Here is a 24,464-nt window from a genome sequence, read left to right as displayed (position 1 = left end):
GCACCCGCCACAGCGCTCCAATATGTTTGAAGCCTGTCACAAGACCAAAGACAATGGGTAAGAGTGCCCATGCAGACCTTGCATTTGGGACATGCTGAAGATACCCCTGGTTTAAACTTTGACAAACGGCCTGGGGCTAAGTGGACCCTGTGGAGAATCTTCAACTGTAAAGCATGGGTCCTATTGCAAATTGATATCTTCCTTGCATTCTCCCAAATAGCCTCTGAAGAAACTTCAACACCCAGCTCTCTTTCCCACATCTTGCAGAGTTGATCAGACTCATCTGAGGTGGCACCCCCCAATTGGTGATATAAAGTACTGACAGAGACTGTACTCTTAGCCCTTAGTACCCCTCTTTCTATGTCAGATTTGTAGGGATCTGTCAAAAGTATGGTCTTTTTTTGAATAAAATGCCTAACTTGAAAAAAACGAAAGAAGTCTCTATTAGGTAACTCATACTTTCGTACTAACGGACCGAAGGACATCATTATGTCTCCCTCAAATAAATCACCCATGCAAGATATACCCCTAGGTGCCCAACGTTTAAATCCTGAATCGATCATACCTGGTTGAAAACCTAGCACACCCACTAAAGGTGTAAACAAAGGTGTTTTGCTAATATTATCTTCTCTCTGCTGAATTGCCCTCCATGCTTTAACAGTATTGATGACTATTGGGTTATGGCAATATTCCCTAACTGTCCTCACCTTGTCCAAAAACAGCAAACTGGTAAGGGGGCACCTTGCCTGGGAGGCTTCGATATCTAGCCATATTGAAAGAGGGTTCCCACAAACCCAATCACTCACGTAGGTCAAAAGCAAGCTTAATTGGTAATTTTTAATGTCCGGAAGGTCTACTCCCCCCAATCTGTGAGGCAACTGCAGTTTGGCTAATTTAATGTGGGGCCGTTTACAGTGCCAGATAAAGGAGCTGAACCAACTGTTCAGTCTCCTGAGTGTTTGTTTATTGAAAATCAGGGGGAGCATCCATATAGGGTATAGCAAACGAGGGAGAATATTCATCTTAATAAGCGCTATCCGACCCAACCATGAGACTGGAAGTGCCTCCCATCTTTGCAGATCTTGTTTAATTTTTTCAAATTATTGAGTAAAATTGGTTTTGAACAGCCAATCCAGAACTGGAGTAATGAATATGCCCAAATACACAAAACGCCCCTGTGACGACCTAAATGGGAATCTATAGTCACTCTCAAGAGCCAACTCTTTCGTAAGACCACACATAGGCATAGCCTCTGATTTAGCAAAATTAATCTTATACCCTGAAAAAGCGCCAAACACGTGAATGCATTGTATCAGGCAAGGCACTGAAACTGCTGGATTTGTCAAGAAAATTAGAACATCGTCTGCATACAGCGAGATCTTGTGTAATTTTGACCCCACTTCTGAAGCTGATATATTGAGATCCCCATGAATGGCCTCTGCCAACGGTTCAATCACCAACGTAAAAAGTAATGGTGAAAGGGGACAGCCCTGCCGACTTCCCCTAGAAATACTAAAATTGCTTGATCGTACGCCATTGGTAATGACCGCCGCAAGAGGTACCCATCTTATGAAAACTTGGCCCAGACCAAACCGGTCTAGAGTATAGAAAAGGTACGGCAACTCAACTCGGTCAAATGCCTTCTCTGCATCTAAAGAAATCACCAATCCCTGTATTGGCTGCTTGAATTACGTTAAGCAGCCTCCTAACATTATTGGAGGATCTGTGACCCTTTATGAAGCCCGTCTGATTCTCTTTAATAATAGAGAGTAACACAGTCTCCAGCCTGAATGCGAGAGTCTTAGAGAGGATCTTAAAGTCCACTTTTAAGAGCAAGATGGGCCTGTATGAAGCATAGCCTTCTGCATCCTTCCCTTTTTTAAGGATAAATGAAATATTGACCTCTCTCAAAGATGGTGGGAGACAATCATGACTGTATGAATCATTAAACATATTCAGCATCAAGCCTGACAGTATACTTATAAATTTCTTATAGAATTCACTGGGAAGTCCGTCAGGACCGGGCACCTTTCCACTCTGAAGCTGCCTCACAGCTTCCTGCACTTCTTGCTCTGATAACGGGGCATTGAGAAAGGACTGTTGTTTGGGAGTCACACCCAGGATCTTCAGATCTCTAAAAAAGGATTCCATTTTGGCCTGCCCCTCCTCACAATTCTCAGACTGATATAACTTAGAGTAGAATCTCTGGAAAGCCACATTAATCTTTTTAGAATCACGTTAGGTTCCCAGACCCTTCCCTAATTGCTGTAATGGTTTGTGGGGCACTCCTCTTTCTGGCAAGGTATGCTAAGTATTTGCCTGGCTTGTCATCATGCTCGTATAACCTTTGCTTAGCAAAAGCCACCTCCTTCTTTGCCGTCTGCGTGAGCACGGAATTTAGTGCAGACCGCAGTGCCGTAATCCTATGTAGTTTGACCAACGAAGGTCTGTCAAAATAGGCCTTCTTGGCTGCCTTCAACCGTGCTTCAAGGAGACGTTGCTGCTCACCCTTCTGCCGCTTTCTACTGGTGGAATATGAAATAACTAACCCCCTGACATAAGCTTTGGCAGTTTTCCAGAGAACAGATGAGCTATCAACCGAGCCTATGTTGATGTCTAGGAATTCCCAAAATTCCCTAGAGAAATAGTCCACAAACTTATTGTCCATGAGAATAAAGGGGTCCATTCGCCAGTACCTTGAATCCAATGTAACATCCTTAATTTTAATCAGGGGGTACACTGGAGCATGATCAGAGATGGCAATATTACCAATTGTACAGGATGCCACCAGATCCAGGGTTACCGCAGGGGTCAGAAAAAAATCAATCCTCGTGTGACATCTATGCGGATTGGAGAAAAACGTGAAATCCCTACCTGTAGGGTGGAGACACCTCCAGACGTCCACCAACCCTAATTCCCCACACAGACCCAATAACAGTTTAGTTTGTGCAGAGGGTATCGAGGGACCTTTTGGCAACCTGTCTACTGTGGGGTCCATGAGGCAGTTAAAATCTCCCCTTATAATGATGTGGTGAGACTTGAGACTTATCAGTTTAGAAAAAGCATCTACCAAGAATTTAATAGGATGAGCTGGGGGACAATAAACATTTAAAACACCATATTCTTCCCCATTTATCAAGGCTTTAATAATTACAAACCTCCTGTATGTGTCTTTAACACATTCCAACAATTTAAATGAGAGATGTTTCCTAACCAGTATAGCCATCCCCTACTTCTGGTATTAAATGATGAAAAATAAACTCGGTCAAAGCCATTCTGCTGTAATTTCAGATGCTCCTTGTCATCCAAATGTGTCTCCTGTAACAAAGCGATATCCACCTTCTCCTTTCTAAGACTCAAGAGTACCTTCTTCCTCTTAATTGAGTGACTTCCCTTGATATTCCAGGTACACCATTTAATCAAATCATTAGCCATAATCTTCTGCAATTACATTTAAGTTCCAGAGAGGAACCTGAACCACAAATTGCTGAGCCTTAGTGTCACATGGTCCACCAAATATAAAAACTACATAAACTAAAACCACTACATTTAACAAACATACAAAATTATTAAAAATAAAAAAAAACAAAAACCAGAAAACAAACCAACATATAAAGCGCCAATTGTGCTGAGTAGGGGAACTCACCCCTGCCCGGAGGGGGCAACTACCCATCCCGAACTGCCCATAAATAGGCATATAACCATCTCAACCACCTTCACTTCTCCCAGCTAGAGCCGCATCGCAAGCACAAGCTAAAAAAAATAAACACCCCATAGAATATCAATATGAATAAAAAAAAAATATTTTATTAAAAAAAGGGGAAATAAATACTCCACCTATCCTTTGGTATATCCTATTTTAGAAATTTAAAATGTACATCTTAACCACCGCCAGACATAGTTTGAACCAAATTATTATCAATAGAGGAAAACAAAAGGGAAAAACAAAGCTCCAACCGGATTTCCTCCATTTCTTTTACAGAATGACAAACACATACCCAAGCAACAGCATTTATACATACTACAATTGTTTAAATTAGGTTAGTTTGTCCACAAAGCTTCTTGCCTTCTCCGATGTGTCAAAGAGATGCATGGATCCATCTGAGGTGATCCGAAGCACTGCCAGATATCTCAGGGAGTACTGAATCCCAAGCTCCTTCAGTCCTCTCTTGACACCATCATACGATTTTCGTTTCTGGATCACCACCGCTGAAAAGTCCTGAAAAAACATGATCTTAGACCCCTTGTAAATTAGGGCCTTTGGATCCTTCCCCTGGAGTCTGTAAGCCTCCATGATTCTCTCCTTATCCCGGTAATGATGGAACCGCATCAGGAAAGGACAAGGGCGTTGATCCAGACCCGACCTCCGCGCTGCGACCCAGTGAGCCCTCTCTATCTTCAATCCTCTCATGCCAGCCTCCAAGTCAAGAAATTTCTGAAGCCAATCTTAACAAATTCCGCAGGTCGCTCACCTTCCTAACTCTCAGGCAGACCAATGATCCGAATGTTTTTTCTCCTGCCCCTGTTTTCAAGATCATCCACTTGGTCATGCAAATTATGAACCTGCGTCTTCAGGGCTTGGATCTCTTCCTTGAATGAACTGGCATCAGCTTCCATCACTGTGACCCTGTGCTCCACCTCATCCGTCCTCTTCTCCAGGTCTCCCAGCTGCTGCTCATGCTTCTGCAGCATGAGAGAGACTGGAGCCAGTTTCTCTTCAATCTGTTTCCCCAGCATCTCACGAGATTTCGAGAGCTGGTTCACCAGGTCCTGGAGAGTAATTGGCTCCGAGGCTGCTGCAGGCTGAACTGCAGATCCGGCCTCGGATGCTCCTCCTCCCTTTTTCGGCATTTCTGGACAGCTGAAAATACATGTAAGTCAATTGTTAAATGTTTCTTGGGGCTCCACAAACTTTCCAACGCCCCAAAAAATCCTGATGACCTGGGTTGGGCGGATTAAAGGACCGTCCTGCTCCTGCTGCGATGCGAAGCTCTGCAGTGCGATCTTCTCAGATCGCCACCATCTTAGATCCCCCCATTCTCCAATCTTAAAGATCTCCACAGCTGCACCACCTCCGCCAGAAATTCTGAATGATTTGACATATTTGTTTTAAGTATAAGCCAATAAAACAGTAGGCACAGATTGTTACATTCAACTAATTCCTGTTTGAACGTCTCCGTGGAGATATATTACATTTAAAATTTCAAATCTGTACAGCCTTTCTTCAAAGTCTGCTATTGATGTGGATGTGTGAAGAAACAGCCTAAATTTATACAATTTCTCCATAACTTGACTTGTATTCTCACAGGGATCGTATGTTCACCAACTCGGCTCTGATTTCAATCACAAACACTGTTACAGCATAAAACTCACCCGAAGCCAATATTTGCTGTGGTATTGCAAATCATTGTGTTACCGTAGGCATTAATGCCTACCTCCAAATTAATGGGCCATGCCACCAACTTGAAGCCAAATTTCAAGCAGATGTGATACAGCGCTGATGTGCACACAGCAAGTGCATAGGTATAATAGATTTTAACTCTCACGTTACTCCATGATAGCCTATTGTCATAGAGTTGTCCCAGGTTCCTATTAAGTGGACCTGGTCGCTCCTAGGTTTTGGTTCAGTGGATTAGTGATTCTAGAAATAGAAAAATAAAATTGCAATTTGTCATTTCATTGTGAAATAATGTCAAAAGAATAAACTGGAACTGAGCTTTTGTCTGTCTGACAACAATTTGTTTACGGTTAACCACTTCAAGGCTTAGAATTTGATGTTACTGAATATTTTTCCCTTCCCGCATTCACATAAATTATATTTGTTTGCTTTAATACAAACAAACACAAAAAAATGACAGATAATTCAACACTGCCTACTGTAAAGTATCACCACAATTTGTGACTGAAATAATGTAAGGCTGTTCAAGGTATCTAGCGTTTCTTCTTCAGGTGCTACGTTCTCCAATCTCAGCCATCACTTGATCTCTAAATTTTATGGCCTCTTGATTATGGCCAATACTGGTCACTACCAAATGTTCTAATTTCTCTCTTAAAAGTATATGCTCAATGAATTGCAGTTGGAACTAAGGTTGGAACTAAACACTCAATAAAGGAACATCAGACCCTCAATTTAATTTGCTAATGAACAGTGCGGTATTCCAGTTTCTCTGAGAAACTCCAAATCTACTTCTGAAGGAAAATTCACTGCTTGAATGATTTGTCTCCTGAAACAATGATGGCAACTGAGGAAACTGTGAGTAACAGTCCTGTACTGTACGGTGAATGGTTGCCCCTGAAACACAGTTTGGCTCAATATCTTACTTTTGCTCCTCAACAGTAAACCAGTTCTGTATTGACTTGGATTATACCAATTCTTCACTCTTCAGTTCATCAATTAACTCTATCTTTCTTTTTCAGAATGCCCTCCTCTGGGTCTTGAATCCCATCAAATAGCTGATGAACAATTGACAGCATCTTCTTTTCTGAGATATGGATTAGGTCCACAACGTATTCGATTGAATATCCAGGTGAGAGGTTTGCAGCACACATCCACTTTAATACGTAATATTAGTTCCTTTCTGTTACCATGAAAAATTTTTGAAATAACTCCACAGAGCCCAGTATCCCAGCACCAAGTCACCCTTTGTTTACACATGTACAGTCTTTGACTTTGGTACTGCTCCATTCACAGTCAGGCACCAGAGTGACAGCATCTCTGACATGCCCGTTTCTATCTGTCAGCCAGGGCTCCTTGACTGGACCTGATTCACAGCCCCATGCAGGGAACTCAGATGAAATCCATCTGGCTGACCTTGTTACAATCACTACAAATTCTTAAAAACCTTCTGACAAAGACCAACAACACAGCACATCGTATTACAAGAAACAAAGTCACAACAGTGACTAAAGCAAAATGGATTTATCAAGGCACTGCTAAATATCAAAATTCAGTGTTTCTAACAAACTCGTCTGAGCACCGAGCGAACCTAATAGAAATGGCAATGTCCAAATTATGCAATGGGCAGAATTAGAGAACTAAGATAACACATCCAATCATTCTTCATCTCACAGCATTTGATGAACAGCCTTAATGCTGGCATGATGGCTTTCACAGTGCTTGGGCCAGAAAGGACTCTCAGGGACCTTAAAAACAACAACAGACTTTATTTCGAAGGTATAAAATACCACAGTAACATGTTCTGTACAATTTTGCAATCATAGGGAATGCCAGCTCCGAAGTGGAAGACTTGAAGTAGAACTACAGTTGGTTCTGCTAAAACGCATGTTTTTTCATTGTGAATTCGCTGTCGCGCAATTGAAGAATTTAGACAGTTATTTGTAGAGGCAAAGTTTCATTATGTGTACTGGGAATAATGTAATTCTGGCTCCATTAGTTTAAGTGGCATGGCTATTGTGCGATTTTCTTATGATGCAAGATCGCACGAGAAGGGAATATCACGTGTTATCAGAACTGACTGTGTTCTCATAAAGATTCTGTATCTGAGATCCTGTATAATGTGCATCATCTTGTAATCTGTCAGTTTCACACATACGGATATTGTTTACAACACCAACTGCAATGCAAAACTGGCAGCGATACGAGTAATATACCCAATCTGTAGTTCAATTTACTTCAAAGGTATGGAATATAGCTAGAAAGTGCTCAGTGCAATACTGTCCATTTAACATGACTACCAAAATATATTTTTGCCTTATTCTGTACAAGTAAAACAAGTGGTCAGTCCTCAAGAAGGACCTCAAGGAGAGCTCCTCCTAGCATCAGGGAATCCTAAGCACTTTGAAGCCAGAGGAGTACTTTCAGAGTGTAGTTCTTCTTTCAGTGAAGTAAATACACAGCCAGTTTGTGCATAGCTGGCTTCCACAAACAGTATTTTGATAATGATGAAATAATCCCTTTTAAATGCAGTTGACTGAAGGATAAAGATTTTTTTGTTTTGTTTTTTTGCAGACTTGGCTTCTAATCAAGCATGTGTGCAGTTTGGGTTTAGGAATAGAATAGAATATCCTTTATTGGCATGTTTTCCCAAGAACAGATGTACAGGAGTACAGTGAAATGGTTTACAATGTCGCCTCTCATGGCGCAATCTGAATTTCAAGTATTTAGGTACAAATCTTCAATACAAAAAGAGGAATAAAAAAGAAACGTAGATGCATTACTTTACAGAAATAAGACACAATTAAAGGGATGGTTATTACAGTCATATAAACAAATTACACATAAACATTACATTGCAATAGCTGAGTGGAGGGTCTTCCACATGTGGTCTGACTGCTGAACCAGACCCCAGCCCAACAAATGTCCCACTCCACTCCACGCCTTCACTCAGCTCCGTACCGACTCCAAGGTAAGATTAGTCCAGGACTGCTGGCCTCTGCTCCGGTACTGCTTCCTCGCATTGGCCTCTGCCCAGGAGTGCTTGCCCTCACTAACCTCCACTCTGTGACTAAATTCCTCTTGCTGGCCTCTGCTCTAGGACTATTTCCCCATATCAACCTTTGCCTGGGATTGCTTCCCCTCACATATTTGGGAAGCAATGGCCTAGTGGTATTATAGACAGACTATTAATACAGAAACTCAATTAAAATTCTGAGGAGCAGGGTTTAAATCCTGCTATGACAAATAGCTTAATTTGAATTCAATAAAGAATCAGGAATTAAAAGTTTAATGACCTGTCTGGTTCAGTAATGCCTTTTAGGGAAGGAAATCTGCCATCCTTACCTTGTCTGGCCTACATGTAATTCCAGACCCACAAAAACGTGGTTGACTATTAAATACCCTCTGGGCGATTAGCGATGGCAATAAATGCTGGCCTACCCAGAGATATCCATGTCCCGTAAGTGAATAAATTTTAAAAAGATTTTGCGGCTGACCTGAAAGTCTGGTTGCCATGAGGCGGAACTGGTAAGGCCCCACTCCCAGTCACAGCCCTGCCCTCCCAATCCCCTGCCCTGTTCTGATAGTTTCACTCTATCCCAAACAGATTTGCCAGTCTGAATACTGGGGATAAGCCTTCCCTGCCCCAATTATCTTTAAAATAGCGCCTGGGATCTAGTATATTTTCATTACTGGGGAAAAGAGACTACAATTTAAAGCTTCCTCTGAAAAATAGCATTTCTGACAGCACAATACTGCAGTGTTGGCCTCAGTTTTTGTGCTCAATTCTCTGGAATGCCATTTCAACTCATATGTTGAGACTGAGAGTTGAGAATGTGAATCCCTGAGCTATATTTGCCATAAATGTATGCCTGTTAACATCAGTGTTCCAAAAGCTGCTGTTGTGTTTCATGGAACCTCCATTTATTATAAGTTTAGGACAATGACAGCAGTGAGTCTAGAGGTGATAAATCCAAAACAGAAAACTGTTTGCATAAGGAAGTGAATTTTGTTTTTGTCTTCTAAACACAGATTACACCATCATTAACCCATCTTCCACCAACTGTAAGCTTATTCATCTGTATTCTAGAAAGAAATATTTTTAAACCTGGCACAGTTTTAATCCAGTAACAATACTTCCTTTCCAGTTAGAGCTTCAGAAATACTTTGCTATAGTAGATTTAATGGACAGACTTAGAGCCAATTCAGAGGAGGAAATGTATTCTAGCTAACGAGCATCAGATACACACACTGCCTGAGGTATCCTCACTGTTCTGAGGTTCATCGAGATTCCAGAGGTCCATCCATCTGACCCATAAGCAAAAGTCATTTCTCCAAACAACCAAGCATCCCAATTGCTCAGCATCAGCTCTTGAATCACACTTTCACCGCTGTTATGACATGGGGTAAACATTTCTGCTTAACTTAAACCAGTAACACAGAAAAGTGCAGCAATCTGTGAAAATTGAATAGGCCAAGAACTAGTTAAAGCAAAAATTAACAAATTTCTTAAAATATGGCAGGGAATAATTAACTAACAACTATTTACAATTCCTTCCTCGAACCAATCTTTTTCCTTTCCTTCTATAATACTAGACCAATAAAACTCGATTAAGATATACAAAACAAAACTTATTATCTCAAAACCAGGCAGCTTTCAGTTTTCTCTGTATTCCTGTCTTCTTTTCTTCTTTTTGGGGATTCTGCTTCACAGGTTACTGATCGATAAAGGCACCTTTAAGAGAGCTATTTTTCAGGCAGTCTTTTTACATGCTGGTGGCTTGGCAGTTCTCCTCCCAACTGTTCAATTTTCCCTGGTCTTATACAATGTTGGAGAGATTATGTGGGGACAGGGGGTTTAGGGTACACACCTGTGCAGAACTCCAGGGAAAGTGTGTGAGGAGAGAGCGAGAGAGAGGTCAGTCATTTGGAGACGATGCCTGTTTAATTACTGTTGGAAACATGTCTTTGTTGTAATGTTTCCCTCGGGACCTCGAGATCTCCTTCAGATAATCCAATTTTCGGATAATTGGTATTCGGATAATCAAGGTTCCCCTGTATATCTTGTTTCAGAACACTTGGTGCTTTTTCAGGTACTTCTGTTGCTTTCAACTCTCTTAAAGGTGCAGTACACTCACATCTTCTTCATACTGCCAACCTTTGCAAAGCTTAACCATACTTTCCTGCTACCAATAAGCCATTGAAATTTGGAAAATAGGAGCAGAAGTAGGTGATTTGACCCTTTGGTCCTGGTCCTGTCATTCAAGATGATCATTGCTGAATATCCAACTCTGAACCTTTTTATTTGTTCTCCTTATACCCTTTAGCCCAAGAACTATATTGAACTCTTTCTTGAAAACTTGGTGTGTTTACTCAATTACTTTCTATGGCAGAAAATTCCACAAGCTCACCATTTTCTTGGTGAAAGGATTTCTCCTCAACTCAGTCATAAATGGCCTACCATATATCCTTCTGGACTCCACAGTCATCAGAACATCCTTCCTGCATTTACACTGTCAAGTATTGTTAGAAGTTGCTCGGTTCCGCTGAGACTCCTCTTTATTCTCCTACACTGCATCGAATATAGTCAGTCTCTCGTCATAAATCAATCTGATAAATCTTTATTACATTCTCCCTATAGCAAGAACATCCTTCCTCAGATAAGGAAACTAAAACTGCACATAATATTCCAGGTGAGTTCCCACCAAAGCCCGATAAAATTGCAGTGAGATATTCCTGCTCCTGTACCCGAATCCTGTCGCCTATGAAGGCCAACATACCATTTGCCCCTTTCATCATTTGCTATACCTGCATGCTTACTTTCAGTGACTGGTGTACAAAATAACCAGGTCTTGTTGACTCTCCGCCTTTTCCAATCAATCACCATTCAGATAACCTACCTTCCCTGTTTTTGGTCCTTAAACTCTGATCAATTTCCTAACACCATTTTCCAACAAATACTGAGTTCCTTCTGTTCCTTCCTCTCACTGGACCCTGTGTTTCCCAACAGATTTGAAACATTATTTGGTCTTCCTTTGTGAAGCTATAGCCAAAATATGTTATTATTTGGTCTGCACAATAGCTTCCTGTTTCTGACTTTAAGTGAACTACATTTGTCTTCATTCATATTTTTCTCTTCAAATACCAATAGAAGCTTTTACAATCAATTTGTACATTCCTGCAAGCTTACTTATAAAATCAATTTTCTCCCTCTTCGTCAATCCCTTTGTCTTCCTTTGCTGATATCTAAAATGCTCCCAAACACCAGATCCATAGTTGAGTTTGGCCAATTTATATGCCTTTGCCTTAGATCTAACACGGTCCTTATGGGTGTAGCCATGGCTGGGCCATCTTTCATTTTTTAATTTTGTGCCAGATAGGAATAAATAATTGTTGCAGTTCCTCTATGCATCCTTTAAGTGTTGTTATTGCTAAGCAACTATAATCTGGTTCAGTAAGACCCCCGATTTATCATAGTCAGCTCATGCCTCATACCATCATAGTTCATTTTATTGAGATTCATGACTTTAGTCTCAGAATCAACCACGTCACTCTCTCTGTTCACCAAGATTTTATCATCTTGTCTGGACTCTTTCCCAAAGGGCCTCGCATCGCTAGATTGCCAATTATTCCTTTCTCATTACACATTACCCACTCTACCCTGTTCTATTCTGCAATTTGTTCCTCAATGGATTGATGCAGAAAGCCATCCCAAGACTATTGAGGCTTTGACCAGAAGAAAGGAGGCATGGCTCAGTAACAGGCAGCTGGGATTAAGGGAATCCATGGAGATGTCCAGGGAATACAGGAGTTTACTAAAGAAGGAAATCGGTAGGGTGATAAGGGGGCACAAGATAGCCTTGGCTGAGAAGGTTAGGGTGAATCCAAAACAGTACTTTAAGTATATTAAAGGAAAAAGAATAACTAGAGTGTAGAATAGGCCCCCTCAAGGACCGAAGTGGACATGTATGTGTAGAAATGCAAAAGATGGGCGAGGTTCTCAATGAATATTTATCCTCTGTGTTTACCATGGCGAAAGACATGAAAACTTGGGAACTTGCAGAAATTAGTGGTGAAGTCTTGGGGACAGTGGAGGAGGTGTTGGATGTATTAGAATGTATACATGTGGATAAATCTCCTGGTCCTGACCAGATATATCCAAGAGCAGTGCAAAAGGCTAGAGAAGCAATTGCAGGGGCCTGGCTGATATTTTTGCATCACTGTTAGCCACAAGTGAGGGCATGGAATACTGGAGGGTAGCAAATGTTGTGACATTATTCAAGAAGGGCTTGCCCTTGTCCAAAAGTGCTCAACATTACTGTCCTGCTTAGCTCTTTTAACTGCTTTTGGCATTGAATCCATGAGTTCAGTACCCAAGTCTTGTTGTTCTGCTTCCTCTAGCTCTCACTGCTTGACATTAGCAGGCTTCTTCCTCCTATCAGAAGAGAACTGTACCTCCCTGCTGGCCTCTTGCAAGCCCACGCAATCATTATGAGTTTTCTCACCCACTGCTGGAAAAATCATTCCCAGTACATTGGGTACATAAGTCCAATCCAATATCACAAAGCTTTTTTGAACAATAACTTGAATGTCTGAATACTTTTTTTACGAATATATTTCAGCAGACAACCATATTATTCAAAGGACAGTAATCAAGGAAAATTACTGAAATAGTAGAGGAAAGATTTTTCTTCAAGGGTTTGCGTCAGGTCTGCCCATATTAACTTTACATTGATATTCAATACTAAGTTGGACAGATTTTTGATTGACATGGGATTCAAAGGGAATGCATGCATATGGAGGTTGGAGATAGGCAGGAGAGTGGAATCCAGGTCATAATTAGATGAACCATGAACATATTGATTGGTGGAGCAGGCTGGAAAGACTGAGTGGCCCATTCCTGCTCCTCTTATGCAAAAGTAAAGTATGTTGGAGACTTGGTTTAAATAATAATTGATCAATCCTCCACAAAGACAGAACTTGAGGCAAAATAAAGAGTAACAGGGCTGGGTATTCTGATATCTTTATATTCAAGCCAGCTTGATGCATGTCAACAGCAAAACACTTGTCACAAAGAGCTAAATAAAAGCACATGAGTCTTGTTCCAAGTTGCAACCTTGAGAGTAACATGAATAGAAACCCCGTTTGTACTGTGGCCATAGAAGACAAAACTGAACTGTCATTTTTCCTGCCAATTTCTGGTCAATTAAGATGTGACAAAAGTTTGCTCTTCCAACCATTTCACCCGAGACCTAAAGCATCTGTCTAACCTATTATGTTCACTATTACATTAACCCATAACATTGATATAGCACAGTGGAAATAATTCCCACTCCCCTGATTGTAGCGGCTCAAAGAATGGCTTTTCCGAGTTGCACTATCACCTTTATCAGCTGTACTCTGCAGAATATCAGAACTATCTCAATGATTTTTGTGCTGCTAATTATGAATCAGATGAATGTGTTGTCAATTTTCAAGTCAAACTGACCTTTTGTGGGCAGGCTGAATACTGCAGAAAGTAATATATCTTTAAATGAACAAACCTCACGAACAGCTTTTGACTTTTGCAAACATTTGCTTTTAATGTCAAGCAGAAGTCTAACTTTGTGAATTTATACTCTGCATCATTTGGGGATAAGTGAGAAGATTGTGTCTGATAAGCCATTTTTGGAAATCTGTTTTAAAAATGTCTCATGCGCCCCATGATAGAAAAGAGGCAGAGCAAATGTCCAGAATCTGATTTGATCTCACAAAGAAGACAGATGCAAAGTATCGAATGACACTGCTACTTCTTTATTCTCCATTATAATTTTACCTGTCTCTGCCTCAAATAAGCCATTCTTATTTTTATCATCTCTTCCCATTTATATGCCAATAGAAAGTTCTTTTGTGATTTTTGTTTGCCTTGCTGGTCTGTTCGTATTCTGTTTTTCCTTCCTTGAGTTTCTTCACCCTTTTTTGCTGAAATGTCAAGTCTTCCTCATTCTCCATGAAATTGTTCTTATGTTTCCCAGGCAGGTGATGAGGATGAAGATGAAGAGGATTATTATGATGGGGCTTGGTGCCCTCAAACAGAGGACCAGTCACAGTGGATTGAAGTCGATGCCAGAAAATTGATTGAATTCAGTGGAGTGATTACCCAGGGCCGAGATTCACTGCTGCAGTATGTTGATAAACTACTTCTGTTTTTAATTGCAAGTTTTATTGTCTCGTTGTTTCTCTTTCATTTAGGGGAAGGAAATAAGCAAGAGTTATAAAGGTATTTGGGATCACATTTCTTAGGAATACAATCTCCACCGAGAAGGAAAGATGTAATGGAGACTGTACTACCGTCTTGTGCAGTCTTTCACCTATTTGAATAATATTCACCTGGGCTACTCTTTCGGCCACAGTGCACAACATCACATTTTCCCAAATTGGCGAAGGTGACACCACCAAAGTCCCAGAAGTTCATTGGGTTGCTCTCTCACAAAGAAAGACAACTGATGGTGATTTAACCTGATGGTCACCACACCTCAGTTGAGGGGAGAGGTTGAAAAGGAAAGTCCTTCTAGAAGAAGAAAGTACTGAGGTAACCTCGGCCGGTATGAAAATTTAACCCATGCTGTTGGTGTTCCTCTACATTGCAACCAACCGTCCTGTCAATTAAACAAACCAACCCCTGGCTGCCCAAATTACATTCCGTCTAGCAAAGTTTTTGCTCATTCACTTAACCTGTCTATATTCCTCTGCAGCCTTATGACTTGCCCTCCCCCGCCATTTTTGTGTCATCTGCAAATTTGGTGATCGTCCAATCACTTGTTATCCAAATTTTTAATATACTGTAAATAACCAATCCCAGTGGCCTTCCATGAGTTACAGGTTGCCATCCTGAAAAATGTGTCCCTTTTCATTGGTTCTTTGTCTTCTGTTTGTTAGCCAAGCTTCTATCCATGTTAACTGAATACTCTGAAGACGATGGGATCTTTGATTTGATTTATTATCACGATACAGTGAAAAGTATAGTTTTGTGTGCTAATCAAACAAATTGTACCTTAAGAACATCAGGGTAATCAAATAGAATGCAGAATGTAGTGTTATAACTACAAGAAGGTGCAGAGAAAGATCAACTCTCATATGTGACAGGTCCGTTTGTAAGTCTGACAACAGTGGGCAAGTAGCTGTTCTTGAATATGTTGGTATGTGTTTTCAAACTTGTATCTTCTGCACGATGGAAGAGGGTGGAAGTGAGTCCAATTTCTGAAGTCGGTGATCAGCTCCTTCATTTTGCTGACATTGAGGGAGAGACTGTTGTCTTTCCATCATGGCACTCAACTCTCTTTCTCGTTATTCTTTGAGATCCAACCCACGATGGTGGCGTCATCAGCAAACTTCTAAATGGAGGTAGAACTGAATTTGGCTGCCCAGTCATAAGGAGTACAGTCATATTATTCAGTAACCTAATGTGTGGTACTTTATCAAATACCCGTTTATCAATCCTGCTTGTTCCCTCCTCAAAGAAACTGTATTAAATTTGTCAGGCATGATTTCTCCTTCATGAAGCCATGCTGACTTTGCTTTATTAGAGTATGTTTCTAAATGCTCTGCTGTTGCATCTTTTGCCTTTTCCAGTGACAGATGTTCTGCTAATTAGCCTGCAATAATTTTTTTTTTCTGACTCCTACCTTTTGAGTGAAGGTGTTACATTGGTAGTTTTGCAATGGGTGGAACATTTCAAGAATAAAGGAGTCTTGGAAGATTATTTCCAGAGTGTCCACTGTCTCTGTAGCTGATTGTCAAATGCTCCTGTACTTGAAGAGCTTCTTGACACTTGTCTAAAAATGCTGCCACAAAAATGCTTTGTCAGAGAGCAGATATTTATTTTTTAACCTGCAGCTTCCAATTCGTCTCTTGCCTCAACATACTTTTTCTAATCACTTTATATTTTATGAATCTCATCAAAACAGTTACTGTTAAGATTCTCAAATTTTCTGTTGTTGGTAAGCTCTAAACATGCATATCTACTCGTCCTACAGAGTCTTCCCCTTTCTGAAATTCCCAAAGCAAAATTTGTCAGAATACCTCCTGAACTTCTTCTTTCACCAGGACGTCAATGTTTTCAATCTTTAATTTCTCTCTCCTTACAATGTTCAGCCTTCTAAAATCCTAATTCTCAATTCCTTGTTAACTCATAATCTTTACAGTTATATTATTTCTTGTGGTTTTAACCTTTCTAAATGCTCTGCTGTTGCATCTTTTGCAAGTTAGGTAAAGGGGCAGTACAACGACATCTAGGTGTTCTTGTACATCAGTCAATGAAAGCAAGCATGCAGGCACAGCAGGCAGTGAAGAAAGCTAATAGCATGCTGGTCTTCATATCAAGAGGAATTGAGTATAGAAGCAAAGAGGTTCTTCTGCAGCTGTACCGGGCCCTCTTGAGATCGTACCTGGAATATTGTGTGTGGTTTTGGTCTCCAAATTTGAGGAAAGACATTCTGGCTATTGAGGAGTGCAGCGTAGGTTCATGAGGTCAATTCCCGGAATGGCGGGACTATCTTACGTTGAAAGATTGGAGCGACTGGGCTTGGATACCCTTGAGTTTAGAAGGCTGAGAGGGGATCTGATTGAGACGTATAAGATTATTAAAGGATTGGACACTCTGGAGGCAGGAAGCATGTTTCTGCTGATGGGTGAGTCCCGAACCAGAGGACATAGATTAAAAATAAGGGGTAGGCCATTTAGAACAGAGTTGAGGAGAAACTTCTTCACCCAGAGAGTGGTGGGTGTGTGGAATGCTCTGCCCCAGAAGGCTGTGGAGGCCAAGTCTCTTGATACTTTCAAGAAAGAGTTGGATAGAGCTCTTAAGGATAGTGGAATCAAGGGTTATGGGTTAAGGCAGGAACAGGATACTGATTGAGGATGATCAGCCATGATCATAATGAATGGTGGTGCTGGCTCGAAGGGCAGAATGGCCTACTCCTGCACCTATTGACTATTGTCTATTTCCTGAGCAATCTAGTTTATTAATTTAACAGATGTAACCCAACATTATGCTATCTGACTGTTCTTTAAAAGTACCTGACAGTCAAATCACAACTGAACTAAATTCATGCTATCACTCTGCAGTAAAGAATTGAAAGCCAGTGATCTCTAAAAGCTCTTTGGAACTAACAACTGAAACTCTTTTTTTTGACAGCAATGACTGGGTGAGTTCATTCTATGTGCAATTCAGCAACGACAGCCGTACCTGGATGACGTACACAGATGGATATTATGATTGGGTATGTCTCTCAGGAATTCAAAACATGTGACTTGGCAGTGAGGACAAAAGAATAAGATAGAACTAAAAATGTGTAACGTACTGACATATATGTGATTGGGCACATAATCACTATCTAGTAGTAATAAATGGATACAATCATATGCAGTGACAGGTGTGATTTAATACATCAAGCACAGTGACTGGGCATCACACACTAACAGCTACTGGGAATGAATCATATCAACAGCAAAAACTGAATATATGAAGAGATGGACATTAGCTGTTGTCAGATTTTACAGGCACATCCTGACTGAAGGTGTATCCAGAAGTTGCAAGATATTCTATGTTATATATTATGTATCACAGATAAGAACTATGACTGGGTATGTTTCACATAAAATGACAGATACAATCGGTCAAGTGTACATGAGATAACAATTGAAACTGACATGCTGATGTGTCATTTGTTCATGGATTTTACATCCAGGTATTTTTTATTATCAAATTAAAATATTCCACAATAAATAGCCCTTACAGGTTATAGCCATTCCTGTGGCTTTTAATAATGCAGAAAAGAAATTATAAACAATAGACAATAGGTGCAGGAGTAGGAGTAGGCCATTCTGCCCTTCAAGCCAGCACCACCATTCATTATGATCATGGTTGACCATCCTCAATCAGTATCCTGTTCCTGCCTTATTCCCATAACCCTTGATTCCACTATCCTTAAGAGCTCTATCCAATGCTTTCTTGAAAGTATCAAGAGACTTGGCCTCCACAGCCTTCTGGGGCAGAGCATTCCACACACCCACCACACTCTGGGTGAAGAAGTTTCTCCTCAACTCTGTTCTAAATGGCCTACCCCTTATTTTTAATCTGTGTCCTCTGGTTCGGGACTCACCCATCAGCGGAAACATGTTTCCTGCCTCCAGAGTGTCCAATCCTTTAATAATCATATACGTCTCAATCAGATCCCCTCTCAGCCTTCTAAACTCAAGGTACACAAGCCCAGTCACTCCAATCTTTCAATGTAAGATAGTCCCGCCATTCCGGGAATTGACCTCATGAACCTACGCTGCACCCCCTCAATAGCCAGGATGTCTTTCCTCAAATTTGGAGACCAAAACCGCACACAATATTCCAGTTGCGGTCTCAAGAGGGCCCGGTACAGCTGCAGAAGAACCTCTTTGCTTCTATACTCAATTCCTCTTGTCATGAAGGCCAGCATGTTCTTAGCTTTCTTCACTGCCTGCTGTGCCTGCATGCTTGCTTTCATTGACTGATGTACAAGAACACTGAGATGTTGTTGTACTGCCCCTTTACCTAACTTGACTTCATTTAGGTAGTATTCTGCCTTCCTGTTCTTGCCACCAAAGTGGATAACCATACATTTATCCACATTAAACTGTATCTGCCATGCATCTGTCCACTCACCTAGCCTGTCCAGGTCACCCTGTAATCTCCGAACATCCTCCTCATATTTCACCCTGCCACCCAGCTTTGTATCAACAGCAAATTTGCTAATATTACTTTTAATACCATCATCTATATCATCAATGTATATTGTAAAAAGCTGCAGTCCCAGCACTGATCCCTGCGGTACCTCACTGGTCACCGCCTGCCATTCCGAAAGGGAGCCGTTTATCACTACTCTTTGTTTCCTGTCAGCCAACCAATTTTTAATCCAAGTCAGTATTTTTCCCCCAATACTATGCACCCTAATTTTGCTCACTAACCTCCTATGTGGACTTTATCAAAGGCTTTCTGAAAGTCCAGGTACACTACATCCACTGGATCTCCCTTGTCCATCTTCAGAGTTACATCCTCAAAAATTTCCAGAAGATTAGTCAAGCATGATTTCTCCTTTATAAATCCATGCTGACTCTGACCTATCCTGTTACTGCTATCCAGGTGTGTCGTAATTTCATCCTTTATAATTGACTCCAGCATCTTTCCCACCACTGAGGTCAGACTAACTGGTCTATAATTCCCTGCTTTCTCTCTCCTTCCTTTCTTAAAAAGTAGGACAACATTAGCCACCCTTCAATCTGCAGGAACTGATCTTGAATCTACAGAACATTGGAAAATGATCACCAATGCATCCACGATTTCTAGAGCCACCTCCTTCAGTACCCTGGGATGCAGACCATCAGGTCCCGGGGACTTATCAGCCTTCAGACCTAACAGTCTCTCCACAACCATTTCCTGGCAAATATAAATTCCCTTCAGTTCAGGTCCTTCAGCCACTATTACCTCTGGGAGATAGCTTGTGTCTTCCCCCATAAACACAGATCTGAAGTACCAATCCAACTCTTCTGCCATTTCTTTGTTCCCCGTAATATATTCACCTGTTTCTGTCTTCAAGGGCCCAATTTTAGTCTTAACCATTTATTTTTCCTTTCACATACCTAAAAAAGCTTTTACTATCCTCCTTTATATTTTTGGCCAGTTTACCTTTGTACCTCATTTTTTCTCTGCGTATTTCCTTCTTAGTATCCTCTGTTGTTCTTTCAAAGCTTCCCAGTCCTCCGTTTTCCCACTCATCTTTGCTATGTTATACTTTTTCTCTTTTGACTTTATATGTTTCTTAACTTCCCTTGTCAGCCACGGCCACCCCTGCCTCCTCTTAGGATCTTTCTTCCTTTTTGGAATGAACTGATTCTGCATCTTCTGCATTATACCCAGAAATACCTGCCATTGTTGCTCCACTGCCATCCCTGCTAGGGTTTTGCACCATTGAACTTTGGCTAGCTCCTCCCTCATAGCTTCATAGTTCCCTTTAGTCAACTGAAGTATTGTCACTTCCAATTGGACCCTCTCCCTTTCAAATTGCAGATTAAAGCTTATTGTATTATCATTACTACCTCCTAATGGCTCCTTCACTTCGAGGTCCCTGATCAAATCCAGATTGTTGCACAACACCAGATCCAGAATTGCCTTCTCCCTGGTAGGCTCCAACACCAGCTGTTCTAAGAATCCATCTAGGAGGCACTCCACAAACTCCCTTTCTTGGGGTCCAGTACCATCCTGATTCTTCCAGTTTACCTGCATGTTGAAATCTCCCATAACAACTGTAGTAATATCTTTGCGACAGGCCAATTTCAGCTCCTTATTCAACTTACACCCTACATCCAGACTACTGTTTGGGGGCCTGTAGATAACTCCCATGAGGGTCCTTCTACCCTGAGAATTTCTCAGCTCTATCCATACTGACTCTACATCTCCTGATTCTAGGTCCTCCCGCGCAAGGGACTGAATATCATTCCTTACCAAGGGCCACCCCACCCCCTCTGCCTGTCAGTCTGTCCTTACGATAGCACGTATAGCCTTGAATACTCATTTCCCAGGCCCTATCCACTTGAAGCCACATCTCTGTTATCTTCACAACATCGTAACTGCCAATTTCCAAATGAGCCTCAAGCTCATCCATCTTATTTCTAATGCTTTGTGCATTCATATATAATATTTTTAATTTGTTACTGCCCTCACCCTTCCTCTCAATCCCTATTTCACTCAACCTTATGGCATGATCCCTTTTTGAATTTTCTGCCTCATTGATACAGTTGTCTTTTGTTGACTTCCCTTGTTCGAACTTTCCCTTCAATTTCCTTCTTAAACTTCCAGTTTGTCCCCTCCCCCCCATTTAGTTTTAACGCAGCTGTGTTGCAATGGCAAACCTGCCTGCCAGAATGCTAGTCCCCCACCTATTAAGGTACAACCCGTCCCTCTTGTATATTTTATCCTAACCGCAAAACATACCCCAGTGATCCAAGAATTTAAATCCTTGCTTCCTGCACCAGTTCCCCAGCCACACATTCAAGTCCATTATCTCCCTGTTCCTGGCCTCTCCAGCCCGAGGAACTGGAAGCAAACTGGAGATAACCACCCTGGATGTCCTGCTTTTCAGCTTTCTTCCAAGTTCTCTGGAGTCCTGCTGTAGAATGTCCCTCCTCTTCTTCCTGACATCATTTGTACCGACATGTACCACCACCTCTGGCTCTTCACCTTCGCCCTTGAGGATTTCCTGCATTCTGTCTGCGATGTCCTTAATCCTGGCACCAGGAAGGCAACACAACATCGTCAAATCCCGCCTGTTGCCACAGAAACCCCGTTCAGTTCCTCTCTCTATGGAGTCCCCTATTACCCCGGCTCTGTGTGATGTCGGACTCCTCAGCTCTGCCTCCATGCCAACTTTTGATTGGCAGACCTGACCGCCTCGCGGACTGGCAGTGTCGCCTGTCTCTACTGTTTCCAAAAAATTCAACCTGTTCCTGACAGGTACATCCACTGGGGTCTCTTGCACTTGTCTTCTCTCTGCCTTCCTCATCGTCTTCTCCCTTCTACTCTCTTCTGGTATGGTTGGTGTAATAACCTCGCTGAAAGTCCTGTCCAGAAAGATCTCGTTCTCTCGGATGAGCCTGAGGTCATCGAGTTCTTTCATCAGTGCTGCAATATGCTCTATCAGAACCTGAACGTGTGCATACTTTCCAGTTATATGAGCCAGATACACCAGAGTCCTTGACCTCCCACATCATGCACATAGCACACTGAATCAGCTTGGCAGTCATGTCTTCACCCTCTTCAACTGTGGCATAATCATTTCACTCAAGCTCCTACAGAATTACAGAATTCTTTGAATGTGGTACAAAGCCAAATGGGGTCAAAAAAGCTTCAGGTTGAATATGCAATCTGGCCTGAGTTGGCTAATCTCAATCTGGACAAGAAATTTAGAATAGAGAGAATCAGATTTGACAGTCCTGCAGTCTCAAATCATATCGTCCCAGAAGGGAAACATAGTTTTTGTATGAGATTTAAAATGGAAATACTTAATCATGGGACTAACAGAGTTTCTGATCAGAGTATTTTATGCTTCATTTTATCAGTCTGCACTGTTTCATGAGCACCTCAGCCTTTGTGGAAACATACCAGAAATAATACAGAAATGTTGACTGATCCTGAATGATGCAAGCAGGTGTTTTTGTGCTCACCTGTAGGATGTGGGCATCACTGGAATTTATTTTCTGTCCCTGGTTGTCCTTGAGAAGGTAGTGGTGAGCTGCATTCTTGAATTGCTGCAGTCCATGTGCTGTAGGTCGACCCACAATACCATTAGGGAGGAAATTCCAGGGTTGTGACCCAGCGACATTGAAAGAATGGTGATATATTTCCAAGTCAGGATGGTGAGTGGCTTAGAGGAGAACTTGCAGTTGGTGGTGATCCCATGTATCTGCTGTCGTCTTTCTTGATGGTAGTGGCCATGGGTTGGAAGCTACTGTCTGAGGACCTTTAGCGAATTTCTGCAGTGTATCCTGTCAGTCATACACACTGCTGCATCTGAATGTCAGTGGTGGAGGGAATGGATGTTTGTGGATATGGTGCCAATCAAGTGGGCTGCTTTGTACTGGATGGTGTCAGGTTTCTTGAGTACTATTGGAGCTGGACACATCCAAACAAGCTTTTGTATAAATGAATTTTCCATACAGAATTATTAAATAATTTAGAATACAACAGTGATGACTAACTGATATCCTTCCATTTCTGTAGCTATTTTATGGGAATGTGGATACTGACACTCCAGTTCTGAATGAATTTCCAGAAACCGTTGTTGCTCGCTTCATCCGAATTAATCCACAAAGCTGGAATGGAAGTCTGTGCATGAGAATGGAGGTACTCGGCTGTCCAGTGTCAGGTAATAATTTTCTCACAGGCAAAGACAATATCATGTGTGCACTGCAGCATTTTGGCATGTGTGATGCATGTATGTGTTATTCCTATGTGTTCTACAAAACACATATTGCATGGCTGTCTTTACTGTGTGTACTACATATTAAACAGAATACACAGATAAATGTTTACTCTGTACTGTCTTCAAGACAGCTGATATGTGGTTGCTGAGCCGATTGTTTACCAGATTCCTGCATGCATCCTTCTGGAATCAGTGGATTCCGCAGCAGATTGCATGCTGCTGGAGAGTTTCAACTGATTGGTGCAATGCTGAGCAGTCTGTGAGACTTGATGCTTGAATTTTGATTTTGTTTGCTCGGAACTGGCTGTTGAGTTCTTGAGAAATCTCCTCTTGGTTGCAGTAACTGGCTCCATTTCACTGACAGAAGCCTCAAAGTCATCATTATTCTGATTTTACTGCATGTATAGATGAAGTGCAGAGTGAGATGGTGTTGCACAGATGATCCCACTTCTGATGCCACACTCTGGCTTCGTGCATTGTTTTCTGAAGATATCATAATGAAGAAATTGAGGAACAACTGAGTATAGTCTCTTGAAGACAAAGATAGGAACCATTACAAGTATAAGAACAAAGCAAGGACAACAGCTGCAAGCCAAAGAAAGGCTGAACAGCTCACAGTTCAATAACCTCTAAGAACAGCTCACAATTCAGCTGCTTCACAGGAATATTGTGCATCTGCTGGCATGACAGAAAGCTGAATTTGGGGGTCCAGCACGTTTGCTCTCTTGATCAGCAGCGACTCTGTTGGATCAGTCACATCAACCAAAAAGGATGACGGCCATGACCTCAAAGAGCCAATCAACACAAGACCAAGAGATTACCCTTATCCACAATACAGGGATTTTGCAAGAGAAATCTCAAATTAACAGCGATCCAAGTTGATGCATGGGAAATTGAACTGACTGGAGAGCCTGGAGACAAGTAGTCAAGAAGGGAAAAGCAGAGGACAAAAGAAATGAACAGATGGCAGCAAAGAAAGCCAGCAGGAAGGAATAAAAATCAACGAGGAGAAAGTGAGGACTGCAGATGCTGGAGGGCTCCTGATGAAGGGCTCTTGCCTGAAACATCTATTCTCCTGCTCC

At 41.5% G+C, this 24,464-nt stretch overlaps 1 protein-coding gene across 1 annotated transcript in view; it reads left to right on the top strand.

Moving 5' to 3' along the window:
* Window positions 1-24,464, top strand: part of LOC122543101 (inactive carboxypeptidase-like protein X2) — an 81,232-nt gene that overhangs the window by 37,725 nt on the left and 19,043 nt on the right. Inside the window, exons 9-12 of the mRNA XM_043681354.2 lie at window positions 6,418-6,527; window positions 14,410-14,558; window positions 17,571-17,655; window positions 23,181-23,325. Coding sequence (XP_043537289.2) covers window positions 6,418-6,527; window positions 14,410-14,558; window positions 17,571-17,655; window positions 23,181-23,325 — 489 coding nt within the window. The remainder of the gene's footprint in view (window positions 1-6,417; window positions 6,528-14,409; window positions 14,559-17,570; window positions 17,656-23,180; window positions 23,326-24,464) is intronic.

The sequence above is a fragment of the Chiloscyllium plagiosum genome, unplaced genomic scaffold (genome assembly GCF_037043375.1).
Source record: "Chiloscyllium plagiosum isolate Xiang-an unplaced genomic scaffold, Cpla_swu_hap1 HiC_scaffold_48, whole genome shotgun sequence".
Taxonomy (NCBI): domain Eukaryota; kingdom Metazoa; phylum Chordata; class Chondrichthyes; order Orectolobiformes; family Hemiscylliidae; genus Chiloscyllium; species Chiloscyllium plagiosum.
The sequence above is the reverse complement of the archived record's forward strand: the minus strand, read 5'-3'. Positions and strand labels throughout refer to the sequence as shown.